The sequence below is a fragment of the Tiliqua scincoides genome, chromosome 12, assembly GCF_035046505.1.
Source record: "Tiliqua scincoides isolate rTilSci1 chromosome 12, rTilSci1.hap2, whole genome shotgun sequence".
Classification (NCBI taxonomy): Eukaryota; Metazoa; Chordata; class Lepidosauria; order Squamata; family Scincidae; genus Tiliqua; species Tiliqua scincoides.
Genome location: NC_089832.1, coordinates 16,034,885 through 16,047,844, shown reverse-complemented (window position 1 = coordinate 16,047,844; position 12,960 = coordinate 16,034,885). Strand labels below are relative to the sequence as shown.

The window sequence follows — 12,960 nt, the reverse complement described above, 5'->3', positions numbered from 1 at the left end:
CAATACGGTTGGTTCCAGCGGCGTCGCAGGAGTTGCCAGAACGTGACTGTGTTCCGCCATGAACTGCCTCAGGGACTCCAGCTCTGGATTTTGCCTCGAGGTTGACTCCTGAAGCCTTTTCCATAACTGGATGTAGCCACAAGGCAGTGGAGGTTTGGGATCAGAGTTTTCCTTCTCTCAGATGAGCTGCCTTCCCAGGCTGACGAGTCCCATCTACCCGGTGGCTGTTTAGTCACCTCTTACGACAAGTACAGCCAAACCGAGGGCCTATTCTTATCCCCAGCCCCCAGGTACAGTCGATACGAATCTGTAAAAATGAGTCCAGTAATCACTCATATGAAACCTGGGTGTACCTGGGTATGTTATGATGTGTGAACAACCCTCTTTAACAGATGCTTACCTGAGCCTTTGTTTTGGGGGAGCAAATGTAACAATCAATGCCACACAGGTGAGGGGAAAAAGGTTTTAGAACTAATTGGTAGCTTAAAAGCAATGAGAATATGATCCTTAAAGAACTCAGGTGTGAAATTGTTGATTTTGCAGCTAAACCCGTGTTCCTTACTGAAGATTACAAGTGTGACATCAGTTTTTAAATAAATGATCCAGGAGAGATGCTGTAGATTAGATCTGTAAAGCCAGTACTGGGCAACCTGTCAGTTACATGGACCACAACACTCTTCAGTGCGCGACCAGTGGGACATTGCTTACACAGGCCTTGCACACGTTGTGTTTCGTCTTAGACCTATTCTTGGGTATATTTGGAGTGCTGAATCCAAAAATAGCGTTGATTTTTCTCAGTTGGCTCTAGTTTTGGGGGTATGGCCTAGCCACCTTATATGCTGACTCAAGAAGCTCCTTGTGAGGAAACCATGGTGTTGGCTTCCTCATGAGGAAGCTGCTTGAATTGGCATATAAGGTGGCTAGGCCATACCTCCAAAACTAGAGCCAATCAGGAAAAATGATGCCATTTTTTGATTCAGCACCCCAAAAATATCCTAATTTTTTTCAGACATCCTTGGCAACTTAAAAAAAAATTGGCCTGTGTTGTTATTGCCCAAGCGCAGCACTGCAGGAGTTCCCTCTGAGTATATATGGGGGCATGGTTAGTGTACATGCCCAATTTTATTATTGTGGCCCACTAAGATAAAGGAGGGCCCTTTAGGTTGACCTGCACTCTAGCCTAGTTGCCCATTGTGCTGAGTTGTAGACTGTGTTAAAAACATTCCCTGTGCGTTGAAGATAAATGTCAAAACTACATTTACTTGAATGCGAATACATTGGATGAATTGGCTAAAACTAGGGATTAATTGCCATATTTGCTTTTTTAATTGGATGACAGTGCTAGTCCTCTTAAAGTCAGTGTTTAGAAAGGTCTCAGCAGGGGATAAGTCACTGCATCCGCTTGGTAGTTTTAGGTGATCAGAAAAAGGCTTTTAATGCGTCTCTATCTCCCATGTTTTGTTGCTTGAGAAGACAGTATTGCAGCCATCCCTTCAACACCACCTCACATACACTTGGAAGCCAACCTTCAAGCTTTAGAACTTTTTAGTTTAGGGGGGGAAGGGTAGGGAACATACATGGACACATAGATGCGAGATTCAGTTGTATAAAATTATGTATCATGTAGAGATGGGAAAGTTCTCCCACTTTCACAGCACTAGGACCAGGGCAGAGTGTTGTCATCCAGTGAAACTCATTGGGAGATTGGAACGGACGAAAGGAGGTTCTCCCATCACTAGAGGTGTTTGTTTCCTGTGAGTAAGATAGGATTACAGTCTTACTGAACACAAAGGGCTTACTTCTGAGTAAAGTAAATAACACCATTTTCAAACACCACTATCCATAATGTACGGTCTGAAATTCACTACCACTACATATGGTGATGCCCGCTTCAGAAGGCAAATTCACAGAGGACAAGCCTGTCACCAGACACTAGGCATGATGGATCAAGATCCATCAAGAGACAGTGTGTCTAGGATGACCAATCAGATTGCCTCTGATTCATACCTGTTGAATGGTATGCTACGTTCTTGTTAGAATTTGTGTGCAACACCACCTGCAGGACTCTGGGGGTTAGTGTCTGGTCCAGACACTTGAGACCTCCTACCTGCCCTCTGTGATATTTGTAGAAGTTGCACCCCTTTTTAATTCTAAAATAAATAAATAAACTTCCTCCCTCCCACATAGTCTCTCCCTGACCACCACAAGTAGAAGAAACCTTTCATCCTTTGGAAGATGTGTACAACTGTAAAACTGAGTAAAGTCTTTCGGAACCTTAATTGCCTCGCCCTCTGTGTGTATTTATTGATAGCCGCAAACTAGCTGGGGGTGGAATTTTCCATAGGAAAAAGGGTTCTTCTGCTGATTACTCTGCTTGCTGGAAATCCCAGAACCCCTTTGCCAACGCTTGTGTTCTGCGCCAACAGAGGTCTTGTGGGACCTCTCACGGACTTCTATGTGAAAAATGAAGCTCAGACAATGGGCATTGGCTTGCTCTGGTAGGACTTTTTTTTAGACTGTTCCTCCAAGGGCTTACTTCTCATGAACTCTCTCTCTCTCTCTCTCGGCCTCAGCTGCAATATGGGAATAATAAGCTCCGCTCACTTTACAAGGTTGGAAGATAACCTGATATTACAAGGTTGGAAGATAACCTGATAATATAGGTGAAGTGCTCTGAACATCACTTGGTTCCCAAACTGTGGGTTGAGACCTGCTTTTTGGTGGGTTGCCAAAAGGTGATGGAAAGATAACTAATTGCCTCAAGCCCTGAGGCTATTCAAAAATCAGATACTGTGGATGCTGTAATTACCTTGCAAAGAGCTCTGCTCCTGCAGTTTGCAAGCATGGATACATGATACATAATTTTATACAACTGAATCACACATCTATGTGTCCATGTATGTTCCCTACCTTTCCCCCCCTAAACTCAGCGTGTGGTTGGTCTGTGGAACTCCTTGCCACAGGATGTGGTGACGGCATCTGGCCTGGGCGCCTTTAAAAGGGGATTGGACAAGTTTCTGGAGGAAAAATCCATTACGGGGTACAAGCCATGATGTGCATGTACAACCTCCTGATTTTAGAATTTTATGTTCATGTGTAAATATAGGGAGATAAAAGACCCTCAAACATTTCTCTCTCTCTCTTTGTGTGTGTGTGTGTGTGTATTTCTAGATCTTTTGTTTTTAAAAAAAAGTCTGGTAAACCTAGGTGGGTCCCGATACAGAGTCATTTAAAAAAGTGGGTCCTGGTGCTCAAAAGTTTGGGAACCACTGCTGTACACAAATGCAAAGTAAAATCACAGTCTTACAAAAATAGACTTGTTTTCAAAGGGCTGAAGGTGCAAAAGACAAACATACCTGAAAAATGCACTAGATTCTGTGATAAACTGTGTGTGTTTATTACACAGGGCAACACACATTTTGCTTCCTTAAACATTACACCAATTCCTGGGTATATTTGGGGTGCCGATTCCAAAAATGGCATCCGTTTTGCCCTATCGCGTCTAGTTTTGGAGACAAGGCATAGCCTCTTTAGTGAATGGTTCAAGCAGCTGCCTCATGAGGAAGCCTACACAATGGCTTCCTCATGAGGAAGCTGCTTGAACCATTCACTAATGAGGCTATACATATCTCCAAAACTAGAAGTGATAGGGCAAAACGAATGCCATTTTTGGAATCGGCACCCCAAATTCATATCAAACCGCCATAAAGTTTGGGAAAAACTTTTCTGACCCTCAGTTTTGTAGGCCTGTGTTATTAGTCTATTCTGCGCTGGATTTTTTTCTCTCTCCCATCCCAGCTACTGTATAAGTCTAAAACAGACATTTGCGGGGCGGGGTGTGTGTGTGTGTGATATGGCAGAAGAGGAAATAAAAACACAGATTTTTCTTTACAAGCTTTGAATGTCACAGAATCACTTTTAACAATTTTGCTAGATACAAGCAGAATTTTCATCCACACATAGCTAAGTACAGCATAGTTTTGTCACATTTTTTTTCCTCTACGGTGCATATAACAGAAAGCTAGGGAAAATGTACAGTATCATTTTAATTGGAAGGTTCAGGAAAAAAAAATTGAGTCCAGCATGCAGACTGAGACTGAACTGATCACCAGTAAGAGTTGAAAATCCTCGCCCCCAGAGCAAACAACACATCGGGGGAAAAATAAAATAAAAATGCAGTGAGCCTCCAGTTTTGCTTGCAGAGTCCAAACACTAAAACTAGTTAAGAAAAAGATTAGTTTTTTTTCATCTTAGAAAGTTAAGCCCCTTCTAGCTCTTTTTACAGAAGATATCACAATCACCCTTCTCGATTGCTTATTTTTACATTTATAAAAATGCAAGATATTAGAAAAAGATTACATTATGGGTTTTTCCCCCAATCAGAATGAATATAGCAATTTTAAGTTATGTTTCCTATACATTGTACTTCTTTTTGTAATTCTAACACAGTAAAAATTATAGACTCCAGATGTGAGCAAAAGTGACCCCTATGCATGATTTTTATCTGGGGAAGGGTCAGGTCAGTGGCATCATTATTGGGGCATGGGCTGCACTGGGTGACACGCACGAGGGGGGTGACACAATTACTGGCCAAAAATTTTTAAATCGTGGTACTTTTGAATAATACCATCATGTTATATATAACTCAACACAGAATGCAATGAAAAACCGCATTGAAATATATTCTATCAAAAGTTATAGCCAAAAAACTAGTGGGGGCAATGGTGTAACACCATGTCCACCACCTGGGGCATTGCCTCACATGGAAGGAGGTCCATCATGGGGATAACCTGGCCTACCTCAACCGGTGATGCAACCCTAATGAGGCCACTGGGGCATTTGAATGAAAAGCCTTCTAGAGTACAGCAGTGCAATCCTATGCTTGTCTACTCAGAAGTAAGTCTCATTGGAATCAGTGGGACTTTCTCTCAGGAAAGTGTGTATAGGACTTCAGCCTCAGAGGGAATGTAGGAAAGAGGGACCGGATGCTGGTTACAATACTGGTTAAGAGAGCTTGATATAAAAGGATGCTAAAATCCACTATATGGTTTCTGAGCATTTTCTATTGAATCCAATGGTTTTTATTCAAAACTGCCATCAAATTTCTGTTGAAGTCTAATTTTTTTTACAAAAGCGCAAAACATTATCTGATTCCTAAAAATAAATTTATTAATGAAGATGCACCACTCCCTATATCTTTCTCCCCATCTTTCTTTTCTCATAATTTTTTTTTTAATATACCAACTGCATCAGAATGAATTTGGATAACTTCTAAGCAAGAGTTGCTTACATCTGCTGTGCCCCTGACTAAAAGTTTCCCAAAATGTTTGGACCCTGGTGGGAGGTTAGGGTTTCTTGATGAAAACTGGGGGATGAAATTGGGGTTTCTACAACACAAACTTATTGAACCTGCATTTGACTGTGCTAAAGCTGAACCTTTAAATATTCTTATTGGGGAGGATGTCTCAAATGACTTCTAAATAGACAGGTTTGGATTGTACTGACAGCTCATGACGAGAAGTAACTGCAGCTCAGAGTATAAGCACACAGAAGATCCTCAATCCAATCCTCAGAATCTTTAGTTAGTCCCATTGAAATTAATGGGGTCCATTTAGGGCGAGCCCAAGACCTGCTGATGCACCAGCTCTCACCTGCTGGATTGGAAGGGGGGGGGGAACAGAGCAAAGAGAAGTGTGGAGGTTAGAGTGTCAAATGACAGAGTGGGGGGCTAGAGTGTCCACACACTGTAGCCCACCTGTTTTTTGCTCTGCCCTTTCCTTTCTTTTCTAATCAAGTAGGAGCAGTGGAGCAAGGGGTACCTCCATCACCACCAATCTACTGCCTGAGACAGCTGTCTCAGCCAGCCTCATGGATGGGCCAGCCCCAGGTTTGAATTAGCTGGGACTAACCCATGTCATTTATTTTGCAGTGCTTAATCATGACTAATGTTCTTAGGATACAACCCTGTGTACAGAATAGAGCAGTGAAAAAGTGTGGTATATTTCTGAAGTTAAGACATCGAAATAGGTCGGCTTACAATCAAAACCGCAATTGCCACAGTTGGAGATGAAGCTGCAAACAGCTGCACCGTAAGCCTGCAATCCTGGGATGCCCCTTTCCTGGGAGTAAGCCCCTTAGACAAAGTGGGACACAGGTGAGTGAACAGGCAGAAAATTGCTTTGTGGGAAGGACGGGGACTGAGGCTGCAATCCTACCTGTACATACCTGGGACCAAGCCCCATTGACTATAATGGGACTTCTGAGTAGATATGCACAAGCTTGAGCTCTGAGTGGGCATGCATCCAAGGCAATGGTTCCCCATTAGCGCTACAATCCTATATGCATTGTATAGGGTAGCAGCTTCTCATGAGGATGCTGCAGCACCCCTGGTTTCTGTCGCTCCCCCAGGGAGCCACAGCTCACAGTTTGGGAACCACTGATCTAAGGGGGAAACCACGGCAACATTTTATTGCAGGACCCACTTGTCATCCTTCATTGCTCAAGTGATTTTTGCAATTGTGTCACTGAAGCTTTTCATTTGTTTAATCTGCCCTTGCGAATTTTTTTTCCCTTTTCCCTGCCCCAAGGTGGTCATCAGCAGTACACCAGCTGAAAAAAAAAGATCGCAACTAGATGGATCTATGAAAATAAACTGATGAGCACAACTGTTTAAATGCCCTCCTTTTCCTGCAAAATGCCAGGGGCCTTACAATGGATTCCAGTGCTCTTTGCTTGTTTTTCCAACTTTCCATTCAGACTTGCATGGTCACCCCATCTTTAGTTTAGCAAAACCGTTGGACGTTAATGACCCAAATGTATGGGAAATGCACACATTCATCTTGGCTAAAAACAGCAGCAGTCTTAGCCAACTCTGTACCTCTAGAAGGCTGACTTCCGCTCTCACCTGCTTCTTGATGCCAAACTGGTTCTCCTAATCCCTCTCTAGCCCATTACACCATTAGGTTTACAATCTCTGCACACCGGAGTGCCAACGTAGAGCTGGTTAACACACTGCTTTCTCCCTGGGAATTCGGGCAAGCTGTGCCATTCCCTGGCTTCACTCTGAGAGCATCTAAAGCTCAACAGGTTGATGGTCTCACCTGAATGCTGGAGGCTGACTTAAAGCTATGTAGGTCAGTTAAGTATCCAGTCCTACATTCAGAAGTAAAAAACCATGTCCCTTCTTGCAGCTCTCCGCACCTTTTTTCAGCATTTGCTAATCACGTCCTTTCTGGTTGTCTTTGGCTGTTGTAGAGGGCACTGAGTGAAGTGTTCAAACTGGTCCCAATTGTTCCTTTAATTTGCTTTTTTGAAAAGGAAACAGCCCTGGATCTTGGAGAACATTTAGTTCTCCCCCCCCCCTTTAGAATTATTTCCCCTTATATTGATGAGAAGCTTGTATTGAACTCAAGTTTGCCCAAGACAGCTTGGTGTGAGTGGTAGGGGTGAATATCCCACCTGAATTTCAAGAATAACTATCCAATATTGCATGCTTTGCACATGGCTGGGGTGCTGATCTCCACAGGCATCTCCGGTGCTGGTCACTTCAAATTTAGAAATTGACAACATTTCCCATTCAGGACCGAAGAATTAACCAGAAAAGATTGATCCATCCCATCACTGGCATCAAAGACATCCAAACAGGGCCCGAGAAAGGACAACGTTTACCTGCACGTGATTCCCTGGGCTGTGTTTGAATGGTCCTCAGTATTTCAGTGATCACCTCCTTCACCTCCATTTCCTTTAAGGGGGATTTTGTTTATGCTGAAGACATGGATAGCCATGTCCCCCCATCTGTAACTATTAACCATCGAGGTAGTGCTAACCTTGTGATGCGTTACTCTTCCTAACATATATTATTGATAGAAGCCAAGATTGCTCTCTCTCTCTCTCTCTCTCTCTCTGTATTTCATAATAATGGGGTATTTGAACCAAGCTGCAACACAAAGCACTGAATGACAGATTGCATTAAAACAGGTTGAGTACAATTCCCTGGCATCTACGACCCCCCTATCCGATCTTCTCAAGTCTTACACTGCCCGTCTCCTACGATATAAGCATGCATCTGGGTTCGTTCCTACATGACGGGGGTCTCAGCCCCAATTTCCCCTCGCGGATCGATTCCTCTGAGGTCCAAAGCACCCTGCAAAGATGCTCGACGCGCCAATCGCCGTTCTTGTCTCTCACACCGAGTTTGTATAGCAGGGCAAGTTTGGTGAGACGTCATCGCTTCCCCTCGCTTTTGACCGAGTCGGCAATTAGCACAGACACCTCCGATCTGATTTCACCACCTCTTCCGAGGAATGCACTACATTTGGGACAAAGCCACTCTTGACCCCTTCCCACCCCTCTTGGATGGTGATGTCCCCCCTTTTGACAAGTTCGTATATATCTCGAGTCAGGTCGGTGAAGGCTTTCTCCACATTAATGGCATCCCGGGCAGAGGTTTCAATGTACTTCATGCCATAAGCGGCGGCCAATTTCTCCGCCTCGTGTCTGGTCACTTGCCGCTGAGTGTCAAGGTCACATTTGTGACCCACCAGAACAAAAACGATCTGGAAAGGCTGGACGTGCACTTTGGTCTCCTCTAGCCATTCGTGGACGTTCTTGAAGGACCTTCGGTTGGTGATATCAAATAGGAGCAGCCCACCGACTGAGTTCCTGTAGTAGGCTCTGGTGATGGACCTGGAAGAGAACCACAGTCCCAAGAGAGCCAATAAATATCCATTCAAAATAGGAAAATACTGGTTGAAACTCAGATATTGTTTTAATTTGTGTGCATTTCTAGAATCATAGAGTTGGAAGGGACTTACAAGGTCCACCCCCCTGCCTGTAGCAGCAAATTCTCCAAAAGCAAGGGATGCCCACCCTTTCAACTCAGACTTTATTTGTTTACTGGGGTTGTGGCACAAAAAAGGCTGAAGAACACTGATCATGGCAGTCCTGTTGCAGCTGTTTTGATGCTCAGGCCTGCACAGGCCTGTATCTAGAACTAGAGGTTCCAGATGAAGCAAATCCCACCTGAGACCTTGGCTACAGAAAAGTTGCTTTGGACAAGATCCTAAAGGAAAACCCCAAGGAACTCGGGGTGGTATATATGGTTCCTGTCCTCCTTTTATCTTCACGACAACCCTGTGAAGTAGGCGAGGCTGAGAGAGAGAGTAACTAGTGCAAGGTCACCCAGGAAGCTTCCAGCACCACAACTGCTACACCATCATGGATTTTTGCACCATGTAGCTGTGTTGGGAGCAAAGAGCTGTTCCAATGGGAGATTTTCTGTAAGAAAATGGGACCAAAAGGGAAGCAGTGACCTTCTCCCTGCAGGCCCAAATCCTAAACATCAGCCATCATCACACCCCACCCCCCCACTCTCCACGAGGCTGCTTTAGGGAGGGGAGGGGGAGACACTTCTGATTTTAAACCAGCCTCTAAATGACAAGCTTCATGTAACGTGCAGTTTGGCTCTCTTGGGGTGAGATCAGTGGGATCCAAGGAGCTCTGTGGGGCGGGCATTGTGTGAAAAAAAGCTCCAGGTTCAATCCCTAGCATGTCCAGACTGGACAGCCACTGCTGGGGTTGATGGTACTGAGCTAAAATGGAGCAGTGGCGCGATCAGAGTTGTATCTAACGGTCCAGTTGCCCGGGGCAGTGATGTCACATGACGCTATGGCATCGGTTCTGGGTTTGACTGGAGAAGGAGGAAGTGCTGGCAGCGGTCACTTCACAATCCGGCTGCTGCCCCTGTTCTTTCTCCTGTGGGGGCTCCCCCTTGAGGGTGGCACAGTGCCCAGGGCAGGTGCCCCTCAGGCTGGATCCACCTGTGTTATGCCTCTGGGTGTGTGGAGTCACCAGGAAAACGAGAGCAATTAATGCATCTATGCTTGCAAAATGTTTTCCTCTCAACCTAAGTACATTTTCTCTCTCTCTCTCTCTCTCTCTGTAGCATGAGATGAGATTGTGTAAATCCAGCCTGAATCACTGCAGGGATGTGACTGTGGCAGGAGCAATGGTGCTTCTGCCAAACTGAAATGCATCTCGCAGTCATGTGGCAGGAAAAAGGGGAGCGCGCACAGATCTGCTGACTGGCCAGCATTCAGGCCTCCATGAGTTCCTCTTCCTGCACAGCCCTGAGATTCTTCACCCATCCATAAAAATGATGCCTCCTGACCTTGCGGTTTAGGGCTGAGAAATAAATATGTACAAACGTGTTCCAAGAGTCACAATTTGGAAACTGTGACACCTGAGACTGACCCAAATTTATATCTAAGAGCAAACCATTTCTGAACTGTAAGAGCAGCTACCCACGTTCTTAGAGGCAGATGGTACAGTCCTCTCAAGCAGGAGCTGTGCCACCTTAGAACCCACGGGACAGCAATCCCTTCTTTGAATTTCGGGCTGTGTTCGGGTCTTCCCGACATGGGGAAAAGCCGACCGGTGAGCTGCACAGGGACACTGTTTGTGCTGCTAGACTTGCGTTTGGATGAATGGATGCTAGGTGGGGCAGAGACACATTCTAACCAGACCAGCACAGAGCTGGCTCTTGAATGAGATGGGGTTTGCTTTGATCCATTAGCTGGCGCTGTGGAAAGTTGGACTTGAAGGGCGCCGATCCAAAACTCTACAATCCAAGCCCCCGCCCCCACATGTGCTTATCTCCACCTTGAGCTAGGTATACACCTCCTCCAGCATTCTGATTCCAGTGACAGCTGTTGGAAAGGGGATGCCCCTGGGGGCTGGATGGAGGGTTAGGGGCGGGGAGGGAGGCCTGGTGCCTCTGTCCCTCCCTCCGTCCCTCTCCCCTTCCCACAGAGGGTCCTCCCCCACTCTCCCATCTCAATCCCGCAATGACAAAGCAAAATCCTAGCTCCCCCCCCTTCACGCATCATTTGAAGCAGCACAATGAAGGCTCTCTTTGCACAAAAGATGGGCTAAGAGGAGGGTGGCCTTGGCAAGCAGCCCCTCTCTCCTTCGCCCCAGGGGTCAGGCCCCCTTCTCACACATCAGCCTGCTCCTCACCTGAACCTCTCCTGCCCGGCAGTGTCCCAGATCTGCAGCTTGATGCGCTTGCCTGGCTCGATCTCCACCAGGCGGGAGAAGAAGTCCACTCCCACGGTGGGGTCGGAGACTTGGGCGAAGCGCCCTTCGGTGAAGCGGCGGATCAGGCAGGACTTGCCCACTGTGGAGTCCCCGATGACAATCAGCCGGAACTGGTAGAGCCAGATGGCCTCCATCCTCCCTGCGGTGGCTCTCCGGAGACCAGTGTTGGGGTGGTGGCCGGCTCTGGAATGCCAGCAAGCCTAAACCCTCCTGGTCATGCCTGGCCAGAGCCCTGGGAGAAAGGCCAGGCCCCCGGCAGAGGCTGCAGCTGGACCCTTGAGGAGCACGTCTCTACGGCCACGGGGTGGCGCTCTTCCTCCTCCTCCTCCTCTGTCCCTTTGCGGCGGTGGCGCCTCGTTCTCGCCTGGGAGAGCCGCGGGGGCGCGCACAGAGAGAGGGGCCCCGATTCTTGCGCCGGGCCTCCTCGCGAGTAAGTGAGGAAGGCTCAAGCTGTGCAGGCGACGAGGAGGACGCTCCAGCCTGGGTTTGGGGGCCTCCAGCGCTTGTCCAAACGGTCCTTTGGCTGCAAATCAAAGGGAAGGTCAAAGGCTCTTAATTCACCCCCCAACACCCCCCCCCAACAATCAATCAAGCCGGGTCTCCTCTAGCTGGTCGCTCCAGGCTGCACCAAGGCAGGCCTCCCCATTTTGTAGGGGCTGGGGGGGTCCTGGGATGGGTTGCTCACTCCCCACTGGGGGGGGGGGGAAGGTTGGCAGCAGGCGGATGGGGGGGTTGCCACCCCCTCCTCCTCTCCTCTTACTGGGATCCTAGAGCTGCGTCCGGCTGCCGGAGCCCAGGCAGGCCCACCGAGGATGCTCGTCTGAACAGGGGCCTGAAGCCGCCTCCATCATCATCATCATCATCATCATCATCATCACATCAGCAGCAGCACAGGGGTGGGGGAGGCAGAGATGCTCCGAGCTTTCCTCCAGGGCCGGCCACCAGGGAGCTTTTCAAGGGTGCACGTCAGAAGGGAAGACGCGTGTCCTCAAGGGCATCCTCTGCAGGCCTTCCCTCCAGGATGCTGGTCCCAGCCTGGCAAAGATGGAGCTGCGGCAGGGATGCAGGCGGAGCGCGGCGCGGATGAAATGGCAGCAGCAGCAGCATCAGCACCAAACCCTCTGACTCATCGCTGGCCCGGCCGCGGCCGTAGAGGCTGGAAGAGAGGCGCAGCCCCGCCTCTACCGCCCGCCTTCGAAAAGACGCCCCCAGCAAAAAAAGCCACAGCAGGAGCTCTGGACAATGGAGGCTGCGGCAGGCCAGAGACCATCCAGTCCAGCTCACCAGTTGCTCCAGGAAGGCAGCCAGAGACCTGCATCCCAGCGCCACTCCCTTGCCTGGCAGCCAACATTCAGAGCTGGACCGCTTCTGACACCAGGAGGAGGTACAAAGCCATCACAGCTTGTACATTTCCTCCATCAAAACCCTTTGAAGGGCAACTCGGCCGGACGCCGTCACCACTTCCTGTGGCAAGGAGTTCCGCAGACTGATGACGTGCTGGGGAAGAACAGAAGAAGAGCCTCGCTGGATCAGGTCAGAGGCCCATCTAGTCCAGCTCCACAGTGGCCCACCAGTTGCTCCAGGAAGGCAACCAGAGACCTGCATCCCAGCGCCACTCCTTTGCCTGGCACCCAACATTCAGAGCTGGACCGCTTCTGACACCAGGAGGAGGCACAAACCCATCACAGCTTGTACGTTTCCTCCATCAAAACCCTTTGAAGGGCAACTCAGCCGCACGCCGTCACCACTTCCTGTGGCAAGGAGTTCCACAGAATGATGACGTGCTGGGGAAGAACAGAAGAAGAGCCTCACTGGATCAGGCCAGAGGCCCATGTAGTACATCTTCTTGTACCTCACAGCAGC

The 12,960-nt window shown here is 47.9% G+C and overlaps 1 protein-coding gene across 1 annotated transcript; it reads right to left on the bottom strand.

The window, feature by feature from the left end:
• Positions 1–8,258: 8,258 nt before the first annotated feature.
• On the bottom strand, positions 8,259–11,246 carry RAB39B (RAB39B, member RAS oncogene family). Its single transcript, XM_066640077.1, has 2 exons — positions 11,017–11,246; positions 8,259–8,685 (listed from the first exon to the last, which is right to left on the bottom strand). Exons 1-2 carry the CDS (start codon positions 11,229–11,231, stop codon positions 8,259–8,261), a joined length of 642 nt encoding a protein of 213 aa, XP_066496174.1. The 5' UTR covers positions 11,232–11,246.
• Positions 11,247–12,960: the final 1,714 nt, after the last annotated feature.

Bases quoted from the DNA above. Each gene is read 5' to 3' on its own strand.
- RAB39B (XM_066640077.1), bottom strand. From the start codon at position 11,231: ATGGAGGCCATCTGGCTCTACCAGTTCCGGCTGATTGTCATCGGGGAC. The intron at 8,686-11,016 runs GTGAGGAGCAGG...GTTCTCTTCCAG, and splicing joins GCCGGGCAGGAGAGGTTCAG to GTCCATCACCAGAGCCTACT.